The sequence below is a fragment of the Mus pahari genome, chromosome 2 (assembly GCF_900095145.1).
Source record: "Mus pahari chromosome 2, PAHARI_EIJ_v1.1, whole genome shotgun sequence".
Taxonomy (NCBI): Eukaryota; Metazoa; Chordata; class Mammalia; order Rodentia; family Muridae; genus Mus; species Mus pahari.
Window position 1 is genome coordinate 140,463,800 of NC_034591.1, and position 21,632 is coordinate 140,485,431.

General features: G+C 52.9%; 2 protein-coding genes across 4 annotated transcripts in view; one reads left to right on the forward strand and one right to left on the reverse strand.

The window, feature by feature from the left end:
• Positions 1-4,843: 4,843 nt before the first annotated feature.
• Tnfrsf1a (TNF receptor superfamily member 1A) lies at positions 4,844-16,577 on the forward strand. Its single transcript, XM_021190335.2, has 10 exons — positions 4,844-5,186; positions 12,276-12,429; positions 12,607-12,735; positions 13,059-13,208; positions 13,372-13,450; positions 14,611-14,687; positions 14,820-14,933; positions 15,203-15,231; positions 15,411-15,696; positions 15,804-16,577. The coding sequence occupies exons 1-10, from the start codon at positions 5,148-5,150 to the stop codon at positions 16,091-16,093; spliced, it is 1,347 nt and encodes a 448-aa protein (XP_021045994.1). The 5' UTR covers positions 4,844-5,147; the 3' UTR covers positions 16,094-16,577.
• Positions 16,578-16,740: 163 nt separating this feature from the next.
• Plekhg6 (pleckstrin homology and RhoGEF domain containing G6) overlaps positions 16,741-21,632 on the reverse strand; it is an 18,930-nt gene continuing 14,038 nt past the window's right edge. For all 3 annotated transcript variants that reach the window (XM_021191522.2, XM_029535315.1, XM_029535317.1), the window contains 3 exons: positions 18,621-18,778; positions 17,117-17,809; positions 16,741-16,956 (listed from right to left, as the gene is read on the reverse strand). In XM_021191522.2, coding sequence (XP_021047181.1) covers positions 16,947-16,956; positions 17,117-17,809; positions 18,621-18,778 — 861 coding nt within the window. In that variant the 3' untranslated portion in view covers positions 16,741-16,946. The remainder of the gene's footprint in view (positions 16,957-17,116; positions 17,810-18,620; positions 18,779-21,632) is intronic.

The following is a 21,632-nucleotide window of genomic DNA, read 5'->3' on the forward strand; positions in this document are numbered from 1 at the left end:
CATGCCTGACTTTCACACATGGGAGGAGTGTACTTACATATAATAAAAAAATAAATAAAAAAAAAAAAAAAAAAAAAAAGAATAGTCGTCTTCAGACTCCACCCAGCTGTGATGTAACCTCTGCCACCCTCCTCCCTGTCACACCCTGGTGGTACCAGATGTCACCCAGCTGTGATCTAACTTCTGCCACTCTCCTCCACACCACTGCCCAGGTGGAGGAGGAGGAAGAGGAGGAAGAGGAAGAGGCTCGACCCGTTCTTCCAGATTGTCAGAGCCTTGGGTAGTCTTATCTACAGTGAGAGGGGCAGAGGGAGCCCTTTCACCCCAATAAAGAAGAAGCTGGGGGGTGTCTGAGTGGAACCCTGCTTTTCCCAGCTGCAGTTCCACTGCCCACTCCAGTGATCAGATCTGGGACCCAGAAGTGACCCTGTATTGTGGTGTATGGGGAGTAAGACTTCTTTCTGTTTCCCCATGCATCACAATATCTATCCTTAGGAGGCAGAGGAGAAGCAGGGCTTTTTTTTTCACCCCACCCCCCACACGCCTTTTCAGGGAACTCCTATGTAGACCAGGCTGGCCTTGAACTCAGAACTCACAGAGATCTACTTATCTCTGCCTCCCGAGTGCTGTAGCGTAGTAAAGGTCTGGCCATTTTGAATTAAAGTCTGGGATCAAATGTAGGTGGAGAAGGGGATCTTGTAGAAAGAAGGAAGGCGCAGGCCAGGGTCATGTGACATGAAGGCTTTGACTTCCCTTTCCTAGACTCAGGCAAATGGCAGGAAATGGTGTTGCCTCAACAGTGTCCCTGTCACAGCCTCAGGTGTGGCTGCTATGGCCTCTCCCTCTCTGCTTGGCTCCAGTCTTGTCCCTGCCTGCCACGGCTGGGAAGGGAGGGCCTTCTGCACAGAGGGACCAAGCTGGATCTATTACTGGGACTGCTGGCAGCTCCTCCCTTCCCTGAGCTCCAGTCCCCCTTATGCACCTGTGGTCTCCCAGAGGTCTGTCCTTATCTTGTGTCTTACCTGAAGACCATTGCTGGGACTTGGGGTCAAAGTGTTAAAGGGGTTTACTCTTCCCATTTCCTGATCTGGCATCTCAGGTGAAGTGACTTACCTGGGGTTGTAACGGTCACAGAGCTGGCCTTGGTTCCAGGCCATCTTCAGTGATTCACCTGGCCTCTATGTAAGGCAGGGTATTGACTGGCAGGACTGTGGCCAGGGCCCAAGTCACGGGGACTTGGAGCTCCGTGCCCTTTGGAGTCACTGTGGCGTGACATTAGGTACCTGTCCATGTGTGAGGCATGGGGGAGGGTGGCTGTTAACTGGAGCTCTTTCCTTCCTCCTTTGATCTGCTTTCTCTAACCACCAGCTCTGGCCCCCTGTTCTACCCACTGTCACATTTTGTTTTCTTTTCTTTTCTTTTTCTTGTTGGTTCTTGGGGTGGGGGCATTCAAAAAATTGTATATGTATTTGTGTTTTGCTTGAATGTATGTACGTGTACCACACAAATGCCTGGTGCCCACAGAAGTCAGAAGAGGCCGGGCGTGGTGGCGCACGCCTTCAATCCCAGCACTCGGGAGGCAGAGGCAGGTGGATTTCTGAGTTCAAGGTCCAGCCTGGTCTACAGAGTGAGTTCCAGGAGAGCCAGGGCTACACAGAGAAACCCTGTCTCAAAAAAACAAAAAAAAAAAAAAAAAAGAAAAAAAAAGTCAGAAGAGGGCTCCAGATCCCCTGGAACTGGAGTTATGGATGGGTGTGAGCCACTGTGTGGGGTCTAGAGACTGAATCTGGGTCTTCTGCAAGAGCAACAAGTGCTCTTAACCACGGAGCCATTTCTCCAGGTTATTTCTCTGTCGCTGGTGAAATGAGCCAATTCAAGCCAGATTACATTATATTAAAGGCAGTTTTATTAGGAAGCTGCATCTGGGAGGAGGGGCAGGGCTGGAGAGATGGCTCAGTGGTTAAGAGCATTGACTGCTCTTCCAGAGGTCCTGAGTTCAAATCCCAGCAACCGCATGGTGGCTTACAACCATCTGTAATGGGATCTGATGCCCTCTTCTGGTGTGTCTGAAATCAGCGACAGTGTACTCATGTACTAGATAAATTTTAAAAAAAATAAGGAAGCTGTACTTGGGCAGGCGAGTTCACTGATCCCCAAGGAACAAGGCCAGGGAAGTCACCATGGGGAAAGGGGAGATAGGGGAGGGAGAGAGAAAGAGAAGGTACCATGTGCACAGGGAGAGGAGGAGGAGGAAGAGGAGGAGGAGGAGGAGGAGGAGGAGAAGGGGAGTCCAAAATGTCTGGATTATATAGGGAGGAGCCACTGTGGGAAGGGCAGACCAGCTCCTAGACTGGAAGGTTTAGGGTTGGGCCAGGGTATTCCAGGTAGGGACTGAGGAATGCTGGGAAAACCTGTAAGCCAGGTCTGCTTTGGTAGGCAAAATATGCACCTCAGGGCCTGGCAGTGGTGGTACGTGGTGCCTTTAATCCTAGCACTTGGAAGGGAGAAGCAGGTGGGATTTCTGAGTTCGAGGCCAGCCAGGGCTACACAGAGAAACCCTGACCTCAAAAAACCAAAAAACAAAACAAAAGAAAACAAAAAACAAACAAATAAAAAAACCAAGGCACCTCAGTCCCTTGTCCCAGATCTGGAAACCAAACACCCTCTTTTCGGTTATTTTGTATTTTAAGATTTATTATTTTTATTTTATACATATGGCTGTTTGCCTGCATGCATCTCTGTATACCACATGCATACCTGAGGCCAGGAGAGGGTGTCTAATCCCTTGGAACTGGAATTAGTGACAATTATAAGCTGCCATGTGGGTGCTGGGGACCCAACCCTGAACCTTAACTGTAACTACTGAGCCATCGCTCCAGCCGATGCCTTTCCTACTCTACTTGCGTGGTCTTACTCTTAGTCACAGCTCCTCTGGAAAACGAGCTGGCTTTTCACGTCCTCAGATTCACCTGTTTTTACCCTCTTAAGCTGAGTTTTATGGAGCACATTAGTACTCTGTTGTCTCAAAGCTTCAAAGGTGCTAAGAAAAATCGGCGTTTATCCTAAGCCCTGAAGGAAATTCCCCTTTTGTTCCAGTCTCTGAGTAATAATGGCTTTGGCAGTTTGCACAGATAGACCATTAAAAGTTCCTTGTAATATTAAGCATGGGACCTTGAAGGGTTGTTATTATTTACAAATTATTGATATTGTGGGATACCTAACATGTGGCAAACACTTCTAATATTAATATGAATCTTACCACCAAACCAGCCCTGATGAAATGTGCTAGTGTGTTTCGTGTCTATTTGTGTGTGTGTATGTGAGTGTGTGTGTGTGTGTGTGTGTGTGTGTGCTGGGGATGAACTTAGGGCCTCATCTATGCTGGGGAAGTCCCACCTCCACTCACCCCCTCATACACACTCACCATTTCTTTCTCCTGGCTTGCTCCCATTGAAAACTGGCCAGTCTGATAGAGGGAAGTGAGCTTCCAGCAGCAGGGACACCTCCAGTTGGTCTTCAGAAGCTCTGTGTTTGGGGGTCACAGAGGAGAGGAGAGGATGGTTAGGATACTGGAGGTTGGAAGTCAGCGGGCCAGGGAGAAGGGCCAGGAGCTCTGGTTCCAAGTCCCCGAGCCCTAGGCCCCTATTCCTGGGTTTTCCCTCCATGTCTCAGTCTCAACTGCTTTTAAAGGACCGCGGGTTGGTTGAACTGGTGTGCATAAAGAAGGTCATTTAGTCTCAAGGGCACTTGAGTGAATGGTGTCCCAGTGTTACAGGGTTCCCTTGGGAGAAGACCTGCCCAAATGGGGATGGCAGAAGGCAGCCAGCCATCCCTAGTAGGGGATGCTATCAGAAGGTAAGGTCTTACTGGAAAGGACAGAGAGAACAGTGGGCCTTGCAATAGGAGCTGGGCGTCGGGATTCTCTGAGATCAGCCTCCCAGTGTGCAGAGTCCCGTGGCCTTTTTCTCACCCCTAAAGCTACAGACTGTGGTATAACTATCTTTGGGGTCAGTCCCAATGGATGCATCAGGGTATCTAGAGCTGGGTGTGGTGGTGCACACCTGTAGTCTCAGCAGGTAGGAGGGGGGAGGATCAGAAGTACAAGGCCAGCCTCCACTAGACAGTGAAACCCTATTTCAAACAGTTTGGGAAAGGGGCCCTGGGAGCCTTTTACAGCCGGAAGCATTTACAGAAGCCTGAATCCTCATGGCTTCTCTTTGCCTATGTCAGGGCAGGCACTTTTCACTGCAAATAACAACTGGGGAGACAACCAAGGCTTAGGAGAGGGTGCTGTCTGACACCCCCTCACCCGCACCGGTGACCGAGCCATGGTGGGCAGCTGGGGGACTTGTCTGGAAGACCCAAGATGAGAGTCAGTGGGAGGGACCTAGGGGGTCAGGACCCAGGCGGGATAGAAAAGTACATTTGGTTTCCCTCCCGGTTTGGGCTGACTGGGGGTAAACGTCCAAGAAAGTGCGATGAGAGGGAACTCAGAGGGAGGGAGCGCGCGAAGCAAAGGAGTTCTCGGGCAGGCGTCAGATACTGCCCTCCCCTTAACAACTCCCGCCTTGCCATCCCGTGGGATAGGTGGGCCGGCTTCCTTCGGTGAATTTGACAACAGACTTAGAGGGGTTAGTCCACCGGTCTAAGCTCACCCACTTCAAAAGCAGAGGAGTGTGAACTGGAATTCTGTGGACTCTCAAACTTTTAAGTGGTGTTAAGTGGGCTTGGGGCGCCAAGCTAAGGGACTCGGGCTACAAAGCGTTAAAGAACCTAGGTCCTCTCCTCTCTCCTCCTAGTTCCCTCCTCCCTCCGCCCTCGCCTCTCCCCAGGCTCTTCCGGTCCCGCTCTTGCAACACCTCCCCCGCCACTCTCCCTTCCCCTCCTACCTCCTCTCTCCCTTCAGCTTAAATTTTCTCCGAGTTTTCCGAACTTGTGGCTCATGAGCGGGCCTACTGGGTGCGAGGTCCTGGAGGACCGTACCCTGATCTCCGTCTGCCCCTGACTTTCAGCTTCTCGAACCCGAGGCCCAGGCTGCCACCGCTCGGGCCACCTGGTCCGATCGTCTTACTTCATTCACGAGCGTTGCCAATTGCTGCCCTGTCCCCAGCCCCAATGGGGGAGTGAGAGGCCACTGCCGGCCGGACATGGGTCTCCCCACCGTGCCTGGCCTGCTGCTGTCACTGGTGAGATGGGAGACTGGAGGGGACGGTGGGCTGCTAGCGAGGCTCCGGGCAGGAGTGGGCTTGTAGTGGGGGCAGAGATGGGGGCAGGGGCTTCTGTGCTTTAGTTTGCCCCCAGGTTTGCTGTGCCTCACCTGGGGCTGCCCTGGGATGTGGAAGGAAGAAATCTAAGAGGGAGAGAATCCGGCAAGCCAAGCTGGCAAGCCTGGGCCCTGACAGTCAAGGTCCTGGCCCCGTGTTGGGCTGTGGTCAGGCCAGCTGTTAGACGGAGAAGCCTTCTTTCTCTGGCCGAGGTTGAACTACGTGGGGCAGGGTGTTGGAATACTGAGTACTAGGAGATCCGCCCTTGGTGGGACGCGTTTGGGATAGCGTGCTTGGGAGTGGACCAGAAACCGGACAAAGCTGGGCAGCCTTCCGGTCCCAGACTTCTCCCTGAGACAGCCTCTGACCTTCTGCCACCTCCAATTCTGCTTCCAGACAAGAGGTCCCCCCCCTCTGGCCTGACCCTCCTTAAGTAGCTAATACCTCTTTACCTAGGTCATGTATCCTCTCGCTCCCTCCCCACAGACCCAAAAGTCAGTCTCACTGGTTTCCAATTCCACAGTTCCAATTGAGGAAGTTGGTAGCAGCTTGCTCTCGTCACTGGAAAATGTACTTTTCTCTGGCTTCGGCCTAATGTTCATGCTCCCTTGATTTCTGTGTGTCCATAATTATTCTGTGTAGATCCTGGGGGCTCCCTGGCTGTCTGGGTGGGCTGTACCACTGGCAGTGTTCTCTGGGTCCTGCCTCTCCTTGGCCCAGCGTTATCCCTGAGATCTGTCTTTTTCATCCTCTCCTTTCTCTCCCCATTCTCTTCTTATCAGTCTCCAGGGCTCCTTTGTGTCCATTCCCCTCCCTTTCTCTATACACCATTCTAAAGCAGTGGTCCCAGAACCCTGCCTGGTGTCACCTCCCTTCTCACTGTCCTGTCTCCCAGTCTTTCCTCAAGACTTGTCAAGGCTGCCCCTTCTGGCTGTTCTCCAACTCCCCCACCCACTTAATTCTTTTCTCTTTAGGGGTCGATCACCTGGATTTAGGGCTCAACCCAGCACCCTTACCCTCATGATCTTAGGCATGTGATGTGACTCCCCCGCCTTTTGTTTCTTTTATTTCCAAAATGTCTATAATGATCAGTACCTCATAGTCGTTATTAAGACTGAGTAGATGGATTCGTGTTAAATATATATTCACCTCCTTCCTTGCTGGGTCCAACCTCAGGTGCTAGGGTTAGAGGTGAATGAAATCCTGAGTTCAAGTTAATGGTCCCAAAGGGGAGTAGTATGTCACAAACAGAACGGACTCAGCGAATGCTCGGCTTCTCTTTTCTCATCTCTAGCAGCGTCACTACTCACGTCACTACTCATCATAACAGTAGATGTCACAATAGCTGTCAGGGTCTGTCAGAGTGCAATGGCCAGGCTAGGTAGAGGAGAGATGCTGAGCCAGTTGTGGAGGCCCAGGTGAGGGTGGGGCACCATGAACAGAAGCAGAACCTGAAGACAAGGGACACAGAAGGCTGCTGAAGTCTACATGGGGCTGTGTACTGCCTTATCAGTACAGAGCACAGCACCTGTGAGGTGTTCGGGTAGGGCGAGGTGCTGAGGTCAGGAGGCAGCGATGGACGTCGCAGGGATGTGGCAAGGCCAAGAAGACTTTGCTATTTTCAGTACAGGAGTGGAAATGACTTTAGAATACTCTGGAGGAAAAGATGTTCCAAGGCGCCTTGTGATGTACTATCCCAGAGGCAGAGCTGGGGGAGGAGGTTGGGCTATAGGCCAACTGTCTTCTTGCTTAATGGCCTTTGCCTGTCTGCTGGGCTGAGCTTGCCTGCATAGACCCTAAGGCTCATCGTGTGTTATCATCTTTGGCTCATGGAGAACTCTTGAAAGTGTGAGCTATGTCCCACCCCCAACCCCTATCCAGGCCCTGGAAAGGAGACCTTGACCTTTGACTAGTGGCTTAATCAATTCAGGAACTCAGATGGGAACAAGGAGGGTGTTGCATAGAAAGAAGGACTTGGAACTGGGGGGAGGGAGGACAGAGGAGCTGGGAGCCTGGGTTGGGGGAATGGAGAGATGGGACTTTGAGTCACAAGAGCTGAACATCTCAGCTGGGAGTGGAGTGGCCATGTCGAGGAATGTGTGAAAAAGAACCTTGAGCCAGTCACCTTGGGGCCTGTCTGTTATCCTGGAACTTGGGAGATGGAGGCCGGAGCTCAGATCAAGGCCCAGTTTGGGCTATATAGGGAGCTTGAGGCCAGCCGGGATTACTGAGACATTGTCCTAAAAACCACCGAAAAGAAATAAAGAGTCATGCTTAAGGACCTAGGTGAGGGTCTCTCTTCCTCTCTCCCTCCCTGTCTTCTCTCCTTCTTTCCTCCCTCCCTTCCTCCATCTTTCTCTCCCTCCCTCCCTTCCTCCTTCTTTCCCTCCCTCCCTTCCTCCCTACTTCCTTCCCTTCCTCCTTTGCTTATCCACCAAGCAGTCTGGCCAGACCATATTCCAAAGAACAGTGAGTTTCTCAGATGTGTGTGCTCATGGAAGGATTTATCCATGGAAATGATGTTTGAAGCCAGGCCCTGGAGGTGCAGAGGAAGACTCACACACCCTAGTGGTACAAGTTGAAGCTTGAATGTAGATAAGAAACTATGTAGCTATCCTCAGCCCCTGCCAAGGTTTGAGACAGGCACATCACTTGAGCCAGTAGGTTCCTGTCAGCCTGAGCCACATAGTGAGACCCTGAAACCCCACTGTGGAGAAGGAAGGAGAAAGGGGGTTGTAAAAACCAGGGCTCCGGTGTGGGGTAAAGGGTGGAAAGATTCCAGGAGAAGGACTGACTGATGAGTCTTAGGGCTGTTGCAGAGTTTGCAGCCTTAGTACCAAGAAGTTGGTGGTGTGCTGTCTAGGCAGGGAGCTTGATGAGCTCAGCTGGGGGCAGGTTAAAGTAGGTCGCTGGCTGGCTAAGTGGAAGTGTGGTTGTGCTGCCTGCTGCCTGGAGCACCGTTTCTTCCAGCTAATTCTAGCTGCCGTGGCTGTCAGCTGGACTCGACTGGAGATGAGCAAAGGTGGCAGAATTGTCCCCGGGGACATGTGCACGAGTGTGCCCATGTGTGGAAGGGGACACACAGCTTCTAAAATATCTCCCGGAGGCGAGTGTGTCTGAGGCAGGGGGATGCTGCTTCCTGCTATCCTTGAATGTATCGCTGGCTCCTGTCTGAATGGTGCCTTCAGTCTGTCCCTCGGGTCTGCAGGCCTGGCTCTGGGTGATGTGACCAAGATGTGCTCTGATCTCTTAGCTCAGAGGGTTTGTGGCCTGTCTGGGGAGATTGTATCTACTCATTTGAAATAACTATAGCTTCTGATAAGAGCCCAGAGTAGATATGGACAGTGCGTGTCATTCAACCAGAACAGGTGGCTGGGTATCCGAGGAACTTGGGTGGGGAGACATGAATCATCACTGGGGGGCTTCGTGGGTGGGAGGTAGGATGGTGGCAGCGCTCTTTGAGGAGGTCACACCGAAGCGCTCCCCACCACCATAGGTCTTGACATTAAGTGGAACACATTTTAACCTAATGAGCACACTGATGTGGGGCCTAGTGAGTGGGTCCCTGAAAGGTGGCTGGGTCAAGTTTGACCACAGGGTCCATTTCAGCTTCTCTGCCCTATTCAGCAGCCCCGGCACAGGAAGTCACACTTTAAGGCCTCTCTTGGCGGAAGCTGAGGGGTAGTTAGAGAGATGCCTTGCCACCTCCTCAGCCATCTCTCCTCAGGCACCCCCAGCTTCCTGCCCCTCCTCGGCTCCAGGCAAAGGCATTCAGGTTTGGGCCAGGACACGACCCTCCTCCCTTGTTTGCCTCATAATGCAACTGGTAATAGGGTGCCTATTGAAAGAACCAGAGGGCCCTGGAATCCCTGGACCATGTGAGATGAGAGTTGCTGGTTCTGCACCTGCTCCATCTCTTTTGTTACTTTGTTTTTGTTGAGATTCTCTGTGTAGCCCTGGCTGTCCTGGAACTCAGGTTGTAGAGCAGGCTGGCCTTGGACCCAGAGATCCGCAGCCTCTGCCTCCCAGAGTGCCTGGGTTAATGCCTAGCTTCCTCTGTCTCTTCTAACCTTAAGAGGGCTGTGATTTTTTGCTCCATAGCTACTTGGCTAGGGGAGTGGCTGTAAAGCCTCGGAACTGGCCCTGTCTCTTAAGGGTTGTCTAGGGAGCTCTCAAACCCAATGCAACTGGCCAGAACCAGGCAGGCTGTGGGAATGTGGTGAACTAGGGCAGGAGGGCACCCTGGATTTCATTCTTGTTGGAATTGGGGAGTGTCAGGGGGGGGCTGTCAGGAAGGCCCAGGGAGCCAGGGAGCAGGGATCTGGGAAAGGCTTTATCAGCTGAAGACATTGTTGTTTCCCTTTGAGGAGGGATCAAGGCAGCTCCAAGTCTAAAGGAAGGATTTCAGAGATGGAGGAGGCAGATCCTCTGGGAGGAGCCTACTGACAGGGATGCCAAGGGTCAGGAAAACTTCCCTTTGGGATGGAAGAAAGAGGGAGGCATTTCCCCGAAATCTGAGCCCAGTGGGACAGGGGTTCATTGCCTGGATGTTTTAAGGAAAAGGAGGAATGGTCTGAGTGGGGGGTGGGTGGAAGAGAGAGGGGAGGGAGGGAGGGAGAGAGAGAGAGAGAGAGAGAGAGAGAGAGAGAGAGAGAGAGCGCAGATGGGGGTTCCACTTGCCACCGGTTGGCTTTTCTGCTGATTCACAGCCCTTGAAGAGCCGGGGAAGCTGCAGTTCCCTGTCCACTGTCCTAGATCTCCCTCCCTGGCCTGAGTCACTGGGGCGGAGCTGCTGGGAAAAAGATTTCCCTTTCCCGGATTTGACTTAACCCCCCAGAGTTCTGCAAAGGAAGGACACGTGACCGAAGAAACAGGCTCCTTCTCTGGAGGCTCGTCCATCACTGGTTGATACGCCCCCCCCCGCCCCCCTCCAAGGCCGTTCTTGGCCCGGAGCCCACATCTACCTCTTCCTGACACTGCCCGGTCTGTTGGCTTGGCTTCAGGATCTCTGATGGGGTTGGAAGTACCATTGACCTTAGGTGCTCCGAGCTTTTCTTCTTCGGGGAAAGGAACCACACTTTCATGATTGGGAAGTTCTTATCATAACTAACCCTTCCTGTCGCCCTGGAAGCCTCTGTGTGTCGGGAGGGGTGGGGGTGCACCCCTGCCTGAGAGATTGCTGCTGTGCTTTCTGTGTGTGGCTTCTCGGGTCTACGGCTGAGGCACTGAGGCACGGAGCTTCCTGGCCCGTGCAGCTGCTGTCGCCTAGGAGGTAGCACTTCGAGTAAGGGCAGCTGACAGCAGGGTGCAAGCTGCCAGCCTCCTTCCAAACAAGCTGTGGGGGTTTGCAGGGCCCCCAAAGGCAGCTGTAAGTCTAGACCTTAGGTCTTTCCTGAATGTGATCTGATTGGTCAGTTGCTTCTGCATCTATCTTGACATAACGTGGCTACACAGGGGGATGGAGGGGTAGGGGGGGAGGGGAGATGAAAGAAGAAAGGCTGAGGGAAACCCAAAGCCAGGCGAGATCAAAGAGCAAGGTCTAAATTGAAGGTAAGATGGCTTTGCGCTCTCCACACTGAAGCTATTTACATACAGGAAAGCCACTTGGTTGGTATGAGCTTTGCCAAGGTTATAAAGTCAGCCTTCTAGAATGCCCTGCTTTGGGACTCCTGGCACAGCCTCAGCTCCTGAATTGCTGGTCATCTTGAACCAGACAGATCACCACGCTCTGGTCAACTCTAGTACAGGACACACTTGTCTTTGCTCTCATACCTAACCCTTGTCGCCTGCCTTCCCTCTCCATTTGTCCTTGCCAACCTGAGCTGTGGGATAAGTTTAGCTGTGAAAGGCATGGGTGTGAAGGCAGGTTGCTGAGCCACATTTGGAACAAATATTTAGAATTCTGGATTGAGCCTGTGACTCAGGGCTCTGTGAGGACGTCCTTAGTTTCATTCCCAGCTCCCCCTCCCCCGTTTCTGCCCCGAAATGGTGCTTGGGGGAGCATCATCCCCAGATGCGCGTTCATATCCAGGTGTGTGAGTGGGCACGGAGGTCAGAGGTCAACCTCAGGTGTTTGCCTCTGATACCAGTCACCTTGCGTTTTGAGACAGGATCTTCTCTCTCTCTCTCTCTCTCTCCCTCTCTCTCTCTCTCTCTCTCTCTCTCTCTCTCTCTCTCTCTCTCTCTGACTAGGGTTCAATGATTCAGCTGGACTAGGTTACTTAGCATCAGAGAGCTGCCTGGTGGGCTCCCCTCCATCACCGGGAATACAAGCCCATGCTGCTTGCTGTGCCTGGCTTTTTATGTAGGTGATGGTGCGCGATGTCAGGTCCTCGCATCGCACAGCTGACACTTTCCTGAACCATCTTCATGACAGCCCTCCCTACAACGTGATTTCCCCCCCCCCAGTAGTACTTTTTAAATTACTGTAATGGAATCCAGAGAGGTTTGTAGATCCTAATGGCTCACCTCTAGGAAGTGTCCACAAACAGGCATAGTGTGAAACCCGTACCCAGATACAGAAATGCCAAATGAGCTGTGGGATTGATTGTTGGAAAAACAGGCGGTAACCGAAACAGCCTGCTACTTCTGGCTCCATTTCTTTGTCGGGCAGAGGGCACCTCAGTGCTTCTGTGTGAGACCTGGAGCTCCACCCTCAGCCGAGCACAGGAAAACTAAACCTTCCTTGACCTTCCTCTTGTGATCAGCCCTGGGAGCCGCTTCCGGGAACTGAACGGGGATAAAATGCAGCTGGGGCCTCAGACCTAATTGCTCAGTTGTAGAAACAAATGCTAGCATACAGAGCCACCAGAGACCAAGAAAATACTAGACTGCACAGTGGCCACCGTCTAGGGGAGAATGTCCCTGAGGGATGGGGGGGCTGTGAACTTGGTGGTGGGGTGTGTGTGTGTGTATGTGTGTGTTTGTGTGTGTGTGTGTGTGTGTTCAGTTTGTTGCTACCTCTAAGGCCCCACCCCTGACAGTATTTCCTCTTTCTGATTGTTCCTTCAGGTGCTCCTGGCTCTGCTGATGGGGATACAACCGTCAGGAGTCACTGGACTAGTCCCTTCTTTTGGTGACCGGGAGAAGAGGGATAGTTTGTGTCCCCAGGGAAAGTATGTCCATTCTAAGAATAGTTCCATCTGCTGCACTAAGTGCCACAAAGGTAGGAGAGAGTGGGAGCAGAGAATTGTCTTGAGATTTCTTTTGCTTGTTTCTGATGTTCCCCGACCTTGGTCCCTGGGAGTCCCCTTATTTTGCTGTCCTCCCCACCCCCCCAATCCCGGACTTGGGCTTTGCCCTTTAGTTCTCCACGACAGCCTGATCCTAACCCCATCCACAGGAACCTACTTGGTGAGTGACTGTCCGAGCCCAGGGCGGGATACAGTCTGCAGGGAGTGTGAAAAAGGCACCTTTACAGCTTCCCAGAACCACCTCAGACAATGCCTCAGCTGCAAGAAATGTCGGAAAGGTAAGCCTTGGCATTGGGCCAGAGCTGTAGGAGGTGCATGGTGCGTGAAGGCGTGCAAACATGTATGTGTGGTGCGAACATGTGTGTGTGTCCGTGGGTGTTGGCCAGGAGGTCAGGATTTTGAATCTGTTCATGAGTGTGGCAGGAGCATGCATGCACATGCAAGCCCAGGCCTGTGTGCGTAGGAGGAGTGTCTGTTACAAAGACGAATGCATGTGGCAGAGCCAGGGGGTGGGGGTGGGGGATGGGGGGTGGGGGGGCAGTGTCAAGATTTGTGTGGGAAAGGGATGTGAGGCTCACGCACCATTTCCTTCCCTCTTCAGAAATGTCCCAGGTGGAGATCTCTCCTTGCCAAGCTGACAGGGACACGGTGTGTGGCTGTAAGGAGAACCAGTTCCAACGCCACCTGAGCGAGACGCACTTCCAGTGCGTGGACTGCAGCCCCTGCTTCAATGGCACCGTGAATATCCCCTGTGAGCACCGCTCACCCAAGTCCTCCTGCCCCCCCTCCTCGCCCCCCCCCCATTCCGTCTGTGGGTATGAGCTCCTACGTGGCCCCTGCATTCCTGCCCTCGTCCCTCCCTCGGGCCCTCAGACTGCAGGCACACCCTCTTAGTCTTAACTGCTTTCTCACAGGTAAGGAGACTCAGAACACCGTGTGTAACTGCCATGGGGGGTTCTTTCTAAGAGAAAGTGAGTGCGTCCCTTGCAGCCAGTGAGTATCTGCCAAGTGCTTGGGGTCCTGGGGTGGGTGAGCAGCTGTGGCTGAGAGGCCCCCAGCAGGATCAAAGGAGGGATCCTACAGCTGGATGAGCAGAAGACACTACAAGACATCAGACAGCCCTTTTCCCTTTCTCCAGGACGTCAGGGGATAGGCAAGAGGGCATAGCGGGTAAAGGGGCTTGCAGCAAAAGTCTGGTAACCCGAGTTCAAGCTCTGGAACCCCGTCTTGTAAAGGTGACAGGAGAGACTATCAGCTCCACAAAGTCATCCTCTGACCTCCACACACGTGCCACAGCTCGCATGCCTCTTCAGTGCTGGGCCGTTAGATCTGAGCGCGCTGTTCTCCACTGCACTCTGGTGCGTCTTGCTGTTGATGGTGTCTTAGGTTTGGCTCGCACGCTCTATGCGATTCCTCCCCAGGCTCCCTGACAGACTTCCTCATTCCTGTGGCTCCGCATGGGCATGAGCTGCTCTTATACATTTGCTTCCAGAGAAGAAACTCTGAGACCAGGTTGGCCTTGAACTCCTAGAGATCTGCCTGCTTTAGCCTCCCGACCACTGGGATGTGCCACACATGCCTGGCATTTTAAAAACACTTTAAGAATTATTTATTTTTATTTTATGTGTATGATCGTTTTGCCAGCATGTATATATGTGTACTGTGTACATGCTTGGTACCCTCAGCGGCCAGAAGAGGGTACTAGATACCCTGGAACTGGCATTACAGATGGTTGTGAGCTGCCATGTGGGAGACGATGACTATGTCAAACTCATCAAGATGGCTGACTTGCCCTCTCTCTCCCTTTCCCCTTCCTTTCCTCTCTATTCTCTTTCTGGTCAAGGTCTCCTGTTGCCCTGGCTGATCCTGACCTTGCTGTGTAGCCATAGGTGACCTTAAACTGATCCTTTCTGTCACTTCCTCCCAAGTGCTGAGATCATATGCATCCACTTCTGCTCCTGCCTGTCCGCACAGCCTTTCCGAGCTCCCATCAGCTTGTAAACTGCTGTGCGGTGTGGGTGGATTGTCTCGTTCTTCTGCACCAGCTCTCAAGGCGGCTTGAATTCCTTTGTTGTGAAGAGATAGCAAAACCATTGGCAAAGCAAAGAACTGCAGGCAGCCTTCCTACTCACCAGTACTGTCTCTTCTTTCAGCTGCAAGAAAAATCAGGAGTGTATGAAGTTGTGCCTAACTCCTCCGATTGCAAATGTCACACACCCCCAGGACTCAGGTGAGGGGGGATGGCTTGGTGCCAGCTCACGAGCTGGCTGGCTGACTCCATGGCCTCCCTCCACCCACCCCACCCCCCCAACCCCCTAGTCTCTGCCTCAGCCTCACACTGAGCAACCTCTCTGGTCTGCAGGTACCGCGGTGCTGTTGCCCCTGGTTATCTTCCTAGGTCTTTGCCTTTTATCCTTTATCTTCATCAGTTTAATGTGCCGATATCCCCGGTGGAGGTCCGAGGTCTACTCCATCCGTGAGTGTGGACTTTGGGTATATGGGGTGTTGGTGCAGAAAAGGGAGGGGTTCGGTTGGGCAAGTTGGAGGGAGACGAGAGGTGGCCTCTCTTCATGGTTAAGGACTCTAGGCTGAGTGGCCCTGGATGGTGGGAGGGAAGCCATACTGATATCAGTAATTCTTTTGCCCCTGGGGCCACATAGACCCTGGGGCATGACACCACAAGTCCCCAAGGTCAGCATTGAAAGGGAAGTGAAATTCATGATACCTTGTTTCTTTTTTTCTCAGTTTGTAGGGATTCTGTGCCTGTCAAAGAGGTGAGAAGGGACGGCTCCAGCTTCCCTGACTACTTCCAACGCCTGATACCCAAATTACTTGGAATGAGGGCGGTGGTCTCCCTTAGCTCCTCTGTCCCCACCCCCATAATGAATAAAGCGCCCGAAGGGAGTCCTTTTCTTTACCCCCACTAATGCTATGCTTTCTTTCTTTGTTTCAGGAGAAGGCTGGAAAGCCCCTAACTCCAGCCCTGTCCCCAGCCTTCAGCCTCACCCCCAGCTTCAACCCCACTCTGGGCTTCAGCACCCCAGGCTTTAGTCCTCCTGTCTCCAGTGTCCCCATCAGCCCAGTCTTTGGTCCTAGTAACTGGCACTTCATGCCACCTGTCAGTGAGGTAGTCCCAACCCAGGGTGCTGATCCTCTGCTCTACGAATCACTCACCTCCGTGCCTGCCCCCACCTCTGTTCAGAAACGGGAAGACTCCTCCCACCCGCAACGTCCTGACAGTGAGTTGGGTTCCTGCTGGGGGCATTACTCCTGGAGGGAGTCGGGCAGGGTGGAGGGCTCAAAGGCAGGGCTCCTGGAGCTGGAAGTGCACGCTCCTTGTCCCCAGATGCAGACCTTGCGATTCTGTATGCTGTGGTGGATGGCGTGCCTCCAGCGCGCTGGAAGGAGTTCATGAGGTTCATGGGGCTGAGCGAGCACGAGATCGAGAGGCTGGAGCTGCAGAACGGGCGCTACCTGCGCGAGGCTCAGTACAGCATGCTGGAAGCCTGGCGGCGCCGCACGCCGCGCCACGAGGACACGCTGGAAGTAGTGAGCCTCGTGCTTTCCAAGATGAACCTGCGTGGGTGCATGGAGAATATCCTCGAAGCTCTTGAGAAATCCCACCTCCCGCGATAAGGCCACACCCCCACCTTAAGAGAGGGACTTGAAGGACCACCCTGCCCTACTTCCCTGTGGGTGAATAGGGGGTAAGGGTCTCTAAGGGGCAGGCTCCAGCTGGCAGCCACTTCCTTGGTGCTACCGACTTGGTGTACATAGCTTTTCTCAGCCGCCGAGGACTGCCTGAGCCAGCCACTTGTGCATGGCAGGGAGATGTACCATCTGTTCCCGACCAGCTGAGGATGCCAAAGACAGGAACAGGTGATTGTGGAGGAGAGGCACACTATATCTGGTGCCCACTTGGGATGCACAGGGCCCAAGCCAAGCTTCTCAGGGCCTCCTCAGTAGGTTTCTGGGCCCTTTTCACATTTGATAAGCAATCTTTGTATCAATTATATCACACTAATGGATGAACTGTGTAAGGTAAAGGCAAGCACAGAATGGTGGGGTCTCCAGCTGGAGCCCTCGACTCTTGTAAATACACTAAAAGTCTAAAAATGATCACTGACCCTGGAAAGTATTCTGTGGATGGGAGAGAGTGGGCAGAGCCAGGATGCGAAAAGTAGCCCGGCAAGTCCAGCCATCCTGCCAGCTAACAGTAGATTCCACCCTGTGGGTACCCATGCTTTTCATTTCCCATCCTCATCCAGTGTTCACCAAACAACCATGTTTCTGGACACTTTTATGTAGGGCTCAGGGGTTCGTCTGTGAGACAAAATGTTCAGTTCTTGACCTCCAGAGTTCTCAGAGGTGATGCCTGGGTCAGGCTTGGTTTGAGGTGGACCCTTGAGGTAGGGTCGGGGGAGGTGGTGACCAGCACTCTTGGGGAGACAATTTCTCTAGAAGGGGTATCAAAGGGCCTCAGCCTTCCTCATGCTTCTCTGTGAAGGAAGAAAGACAAATGCATTAGGTTAAGGTCAAGCAACAAGTGGGCTGATGGGTACTGACCCCTGCGTTGGTCCCTGCTCTGCACAGCCTACCTCTTAGAACAGCCCCTCACTCCATACTGCCCTCCTGTTCCATAGTAGTTTCTGCACTTACGATGTAGTTAGGGGCGTGTCCAGCTCCATGATGTGGGGGACCCTCATTCTCTGTAGCTGGGCTACAGTCAGCTTCCGGAGCTTGCCATTCCCTGGTTCCGGTTCTGGTTCCGGTTCCGAGGTTCCCTCAATCCTTTGGCTGGCCAGGTCCTCCCTCATCTCCCTGAGCATTTTCTTGATCCGCATGGAGCTGGGGCTGAGTTCAGGGGATTGAGGCCTCTCCTCTTCATCTGAGGACTCCCAGGGGCTTTCCCCAGCAGAGTCAGTACGGGTGGGAGAGTGGGGGAGCGGACTCTGACGTTGCGCCCTGTGTAGGGTTTCTACCACCACATTCCCTGGTGTTAAAGTCTCGTCTTCCTCCTCCGACCAGGTTGGTGGGGCTCTCCTGGGTAGACTGCCTCCTCTTGGGATCCCTTCTGGCAAGTCTGGGGCGCTTCGCCGCTGGGGAGCTTGGGGGTCGGGAGGCTGGGGGCGCAAGGGAACGTCTCTGAGTTCCAGGGTGGAGAAGGTGAGGCGAGGGTCCCTACGAAGAGCCTTGGACCGAAGCCTGTTCAGGGGGGAATGAGACTCCTTCGGGGAGCTTGGAATCAAGGTGCCATAGCCAGAGTCTGAGGCGTCATCCAGCATGGAGGGTGTGTCTTCATCTGTATCCTCAGTCACCACCAGGCGGGGGACGATGGCGACCCCTAAAGTCCTACAGTGAGGAGCAGAAAGTCAGACTCATGCCGATAATGGAATTCAAGGCTGAGAAGCCTCTCCTATTAATCCACTCAGAAACGTCTCCTCCTCCAAACTTCCTTCCCTGGTTAAGATTGTGCTCTATAAGTACCTTGGGTACTCCTCTTATACAGCACCTCTACTGAAACTGGAATGACACCGAGATTAGCCCAGTCAGTGTGCAAAGTCATATTTGAAACAGAAAAAGACCCAGAGGTCAGCTGGGGGTGGTTGCTCAGGAGGAATGCTGCTGTGTGATATGTTCGAGGTCAGCCTGAGTTACTCACCTCGAAAACAAGAGCTCGGGTTTGCTTCTGAGCTACTCTGTGCACAGCACCTGGTTCAGACCTCATCTCACGCAGCTTGTCTCGTATTTGCTGAGTGGGCCCATTGGTGGGTCCCTCTTCTCTAAAAGCTTGCTGCTAAGCAGCTGTAGCATCCTGGATGAACCTCTTACCCTGCAGGCTTTGGAGCTTGCTGTGCCCTGGGAACTCTGCTATTCTGAGAATCTGTCTCTCTGGAGCCTGCTCATCGCTGTGTCTCTGTTTCCTTTGCCCGGTGCCCACCCTATGCCATGGGTCCCTTCGCATGGTAACTACCGACCCCTTCCACTCCCAGCTGCAGCTCATGATGCTCTTGTTCTCACACCAAGTCCCCCCCTCCCCGCGAGGCTCCTACTCACCCTGCTCAGCCTCATAAACGTCTCCTCCCTCCTCCCCACCTTCCTCCTCCTCAACCTCCCTCCTCCCAACCTGCGTCCCCCTCTTTGCATGATGATGGAATCTTACCTCCCCTCGGCACTTCTCTGAGAGTCCTCCGGGGAAGGGGAAGGGGAAGGCGTGGAGGGCCTGGTGCTGGGGGACTCCGTGCTCTGGTTTCGATAGAGGGCCAGCAGCTCCCTCTTCTGTTGAATGTACTGGTCACCCTTCAGCCTCTGCAGAATGGTCTGAGGAGGGACTTTCCTTACGACGAGCTCTCATTTATAGATCAAGAACCTTTGACTTTCCTAACTCCCTTCCGAGGCACCCGTGTTTACACTTCCTTTCCTACTGAGAAAGGGCATTGAAGGCTGGGGACCACCACAGGAGTTGTTCTTATAGGAAGGGAGCATAGCGATATGGTGGCGGTGGCAGCAGCAAGCTGTAGAGCTGCTGGTGGAGGGAACTGGGGCTGACAGAACGACCCCTTTCCTCTGCTCTCCTGCCCCTGCTTCCCACACTGCCTAGGAAGCCAGCCTTCCAATGCTCCTCTCTTAGAATCTGTCCCTGGCCCAGAGGATGGTGATGCAAGAGTTCTTGACCATACTGGTCCTCAGGTTCTCTTTTGGGCTCATTGCTTTCTCATCACCTTGGCCTTCATCCTGAAGGAGGGAGGAGTGGGGGGCAGGCTTGTCCTAGGCTGAGGACTCTCCCGGTCCCTTAGACGGGTAAGAAAGGAACGCTGGGGCTGGAGAGATGGCTCAGTCTGCGCTTCCAGACGTCCTGAGTTCAGTTCCCAGCAACCACATGGTGGCTCACAACCATCTGTAATGGAATTTGATGCCCTCTTCTGGTGTGTCTGAAGTCAGTGACAGTGTACCTACTTTCATAGATAGATAGATAGATAGATAGATAGATAGATAGATAGATAGATAGATAGATCTTAAAAAAAAAAAGAAGGCCGGGCAGTGGTGGCGCATGCCTTTAATCCCACCACTTGGGAGGCAGAGGCAGGCGGATTTCTGAGTTCGAGGTCAGTCTGGTCTACAGAGTAAGTTCCAGGACAGCCAGGGCTATACAGAGAAACCCTGTCTCAAAAAACAAAACAAAACAAAAAAAAAAAACAAACAAACAAACAAAAGAAAAGAAAAGAAAAGAAAGCTGTCCCAAGATGGAAGAGAAGAGAGGACATGTCTGTGTCCCTTCTGAGTTTTCAAACAGAATAAGGCAGTGACAGCTGACAGATGTCATGCAAAGGGCCTCCATACCCACGGGCTCTTAGTCACCCTCCAGCATGGCGAGCACGGACATGAGCTCATCTTACATGCAAAGACTAGGCTTAATGCAGCTGCTTGCCAAGGAGGCTCTGGTGGAGAGGAGAGCCGGGTCAGTGTGTACTCTCTTAGCTCAGTGACTGCAAGCTTTTTGGCAGCCTTGAAGGGCTTTGAGTTATCACAGGATGTTAATGTTGGGGGAGACAGCAGAGCCTGAGGAGACGCAAGGTGGGTGGTAAGAGGAGGCTTGGCGTGAAGGAACACAGAAGTGGCTGCTGTGGGCAGAATGGACAGCAATACTCAGGTGTGGCTAAGAAATACTAAATCGCTTCCCAGATGGTAAAGAAATGGCTGAAAGCTAGGCTGATCCCAGCGTTTGCATTACGGCATAGCCACTCAAGGCAGGAGAATCTCTGAGTTTGAGGCCAGCCCAGTCTACCTAGAGAGTTCCAGGTTCCTCAGAACTTACACGGTGAAATCCTACCTCAAAAAGCAAAGGGAGGGGCTAGAGAAATGGCTCAGAGGTTAAGAGCTCTGGCTGCTCTTCAGAAGGTCCCGGATTCAATCCCCAGCAGCCACATGGTGGCTCGTGACCATCTATAATGAGATTTTGGTGCCCTCTTCTGGTGTACAGTCATACATGTGAGCAGAACACTGTATACATAATAAATAAATAAATAAATCTTAAACAAAGAAAGAAAGAAAGAAAAAGAAAGAAAGAAAGAGAAAGAGAGAGAGACAGAGAGAAGAAAAGAAAGAGTGGCTGTGTTGTAGTTTTTCACCTCCTTCCTAGGTGTCCCCACCACAGTGGCAGCTAAGATGCTGCATCTGGCATAGAGTAGGGACCTCAAGTGTCCCCTCACCCCATACAACACTCTCTTGTGACTGATGCCAGGTTAGCTGATGGCTCCATATTTGTCCTTTCTCAGAAGCTGGGGGAGTGTGAACCAGCAGCCCTGGGGCTTCCTGGGCTTCTCCAAAGCTTCGGTAGGAGCACGAGGGCGGCTGGGTCAGGACCAGACGTGTTGGAGGAGGGTTAGGCGGGCATAGGAAAATGATATCAAGTGGACAGTTGTTTCAACTCTCCTTTCCCTGGCTTCCCAGTCACTGAACCAGAGCAGAGGTTGAGAGCAGGAAACTAGCACTCGGGGGTGACAGTTCCTGTGTCTCCTCCCTCTTCTCCTCTTCTCCAGGCTTCATCTATCTGCTCAGTGTGAAGAGCAGAAGAATGGTGGGATGCACAGCCTGCTGTGAGAAGTCACGCCCTTTGCCTCCATATGCCCCAAGTTAGACTTTGTGATGGCTGCTGAGGATGGGTTAGTGTGGGAGGAAAGGATGAGCAGAGGACGTCGTCGTCGTTGTTAAAGAATCTCTTCTGGCATTGGTTTCACTAAGCTTGCTCCTGCCCCAGGAAAGGCAGGAGCTTGGGAACCGCCCCCCTGGGGGGGGGGGAGAGATGTTGAGCAGCAGAGCCCAGGGCTTCCAGATGCCACAAAAGCTACAGCAGGGGGATCTTCTCGGCTACAGCAAGAGGAGAGCCAAGGTGAGCGGTAAGGGAAAGCAAGCTAGAGTGTAGTTCCCCACAAAGCTGAGGAAGGAGGGAGGGAGGGAGGGCTCCCAAGCTAGACTCCTGTGGAGAACCCCCAGGAGAGAAAGCCTCTTCTCTCTGCAGTTCATTGGGATTACCACAGACACCTGTCTCCCAGTACTTCACGACAAGAGATCTTTAGAAGATGTTCTTTGCCTCTCAACCAACACCAAAGCCTTCCAGCTCTGCAATGCCTGCAATTCCTCCCTCCTCCTCCTCCTCCTCCTCCTCCTCCTCCTC

What these genes read in the sequence shown, in the direction of transcription:
- Tnfrsf1a (XM_021190335.2), top strand. Translation starts at nt 5,148, where the DNA reads ATGGGTCTCCCCACCGTGCCTGGCCTGCTGCTGTCACTG. An exon ending in CTGCACTAAGTGCCACAAAG is followed by an intron (nt 12,430 to 12,606) that starts GTAGGAGAGAGT and finishes CCCCATCCACAG; the next exon opens with GAACCTACTTGGTGAGTGAC. An exon ending in CACACACCCCCAGGACTCAG is followed by an intron (nt 14,688 to 14,819) that starts GTGAGGGGGGAT and finishes TCTGGTCTGCAG; the next exon opens with GTACCGCGGTGCTGTTGCCC.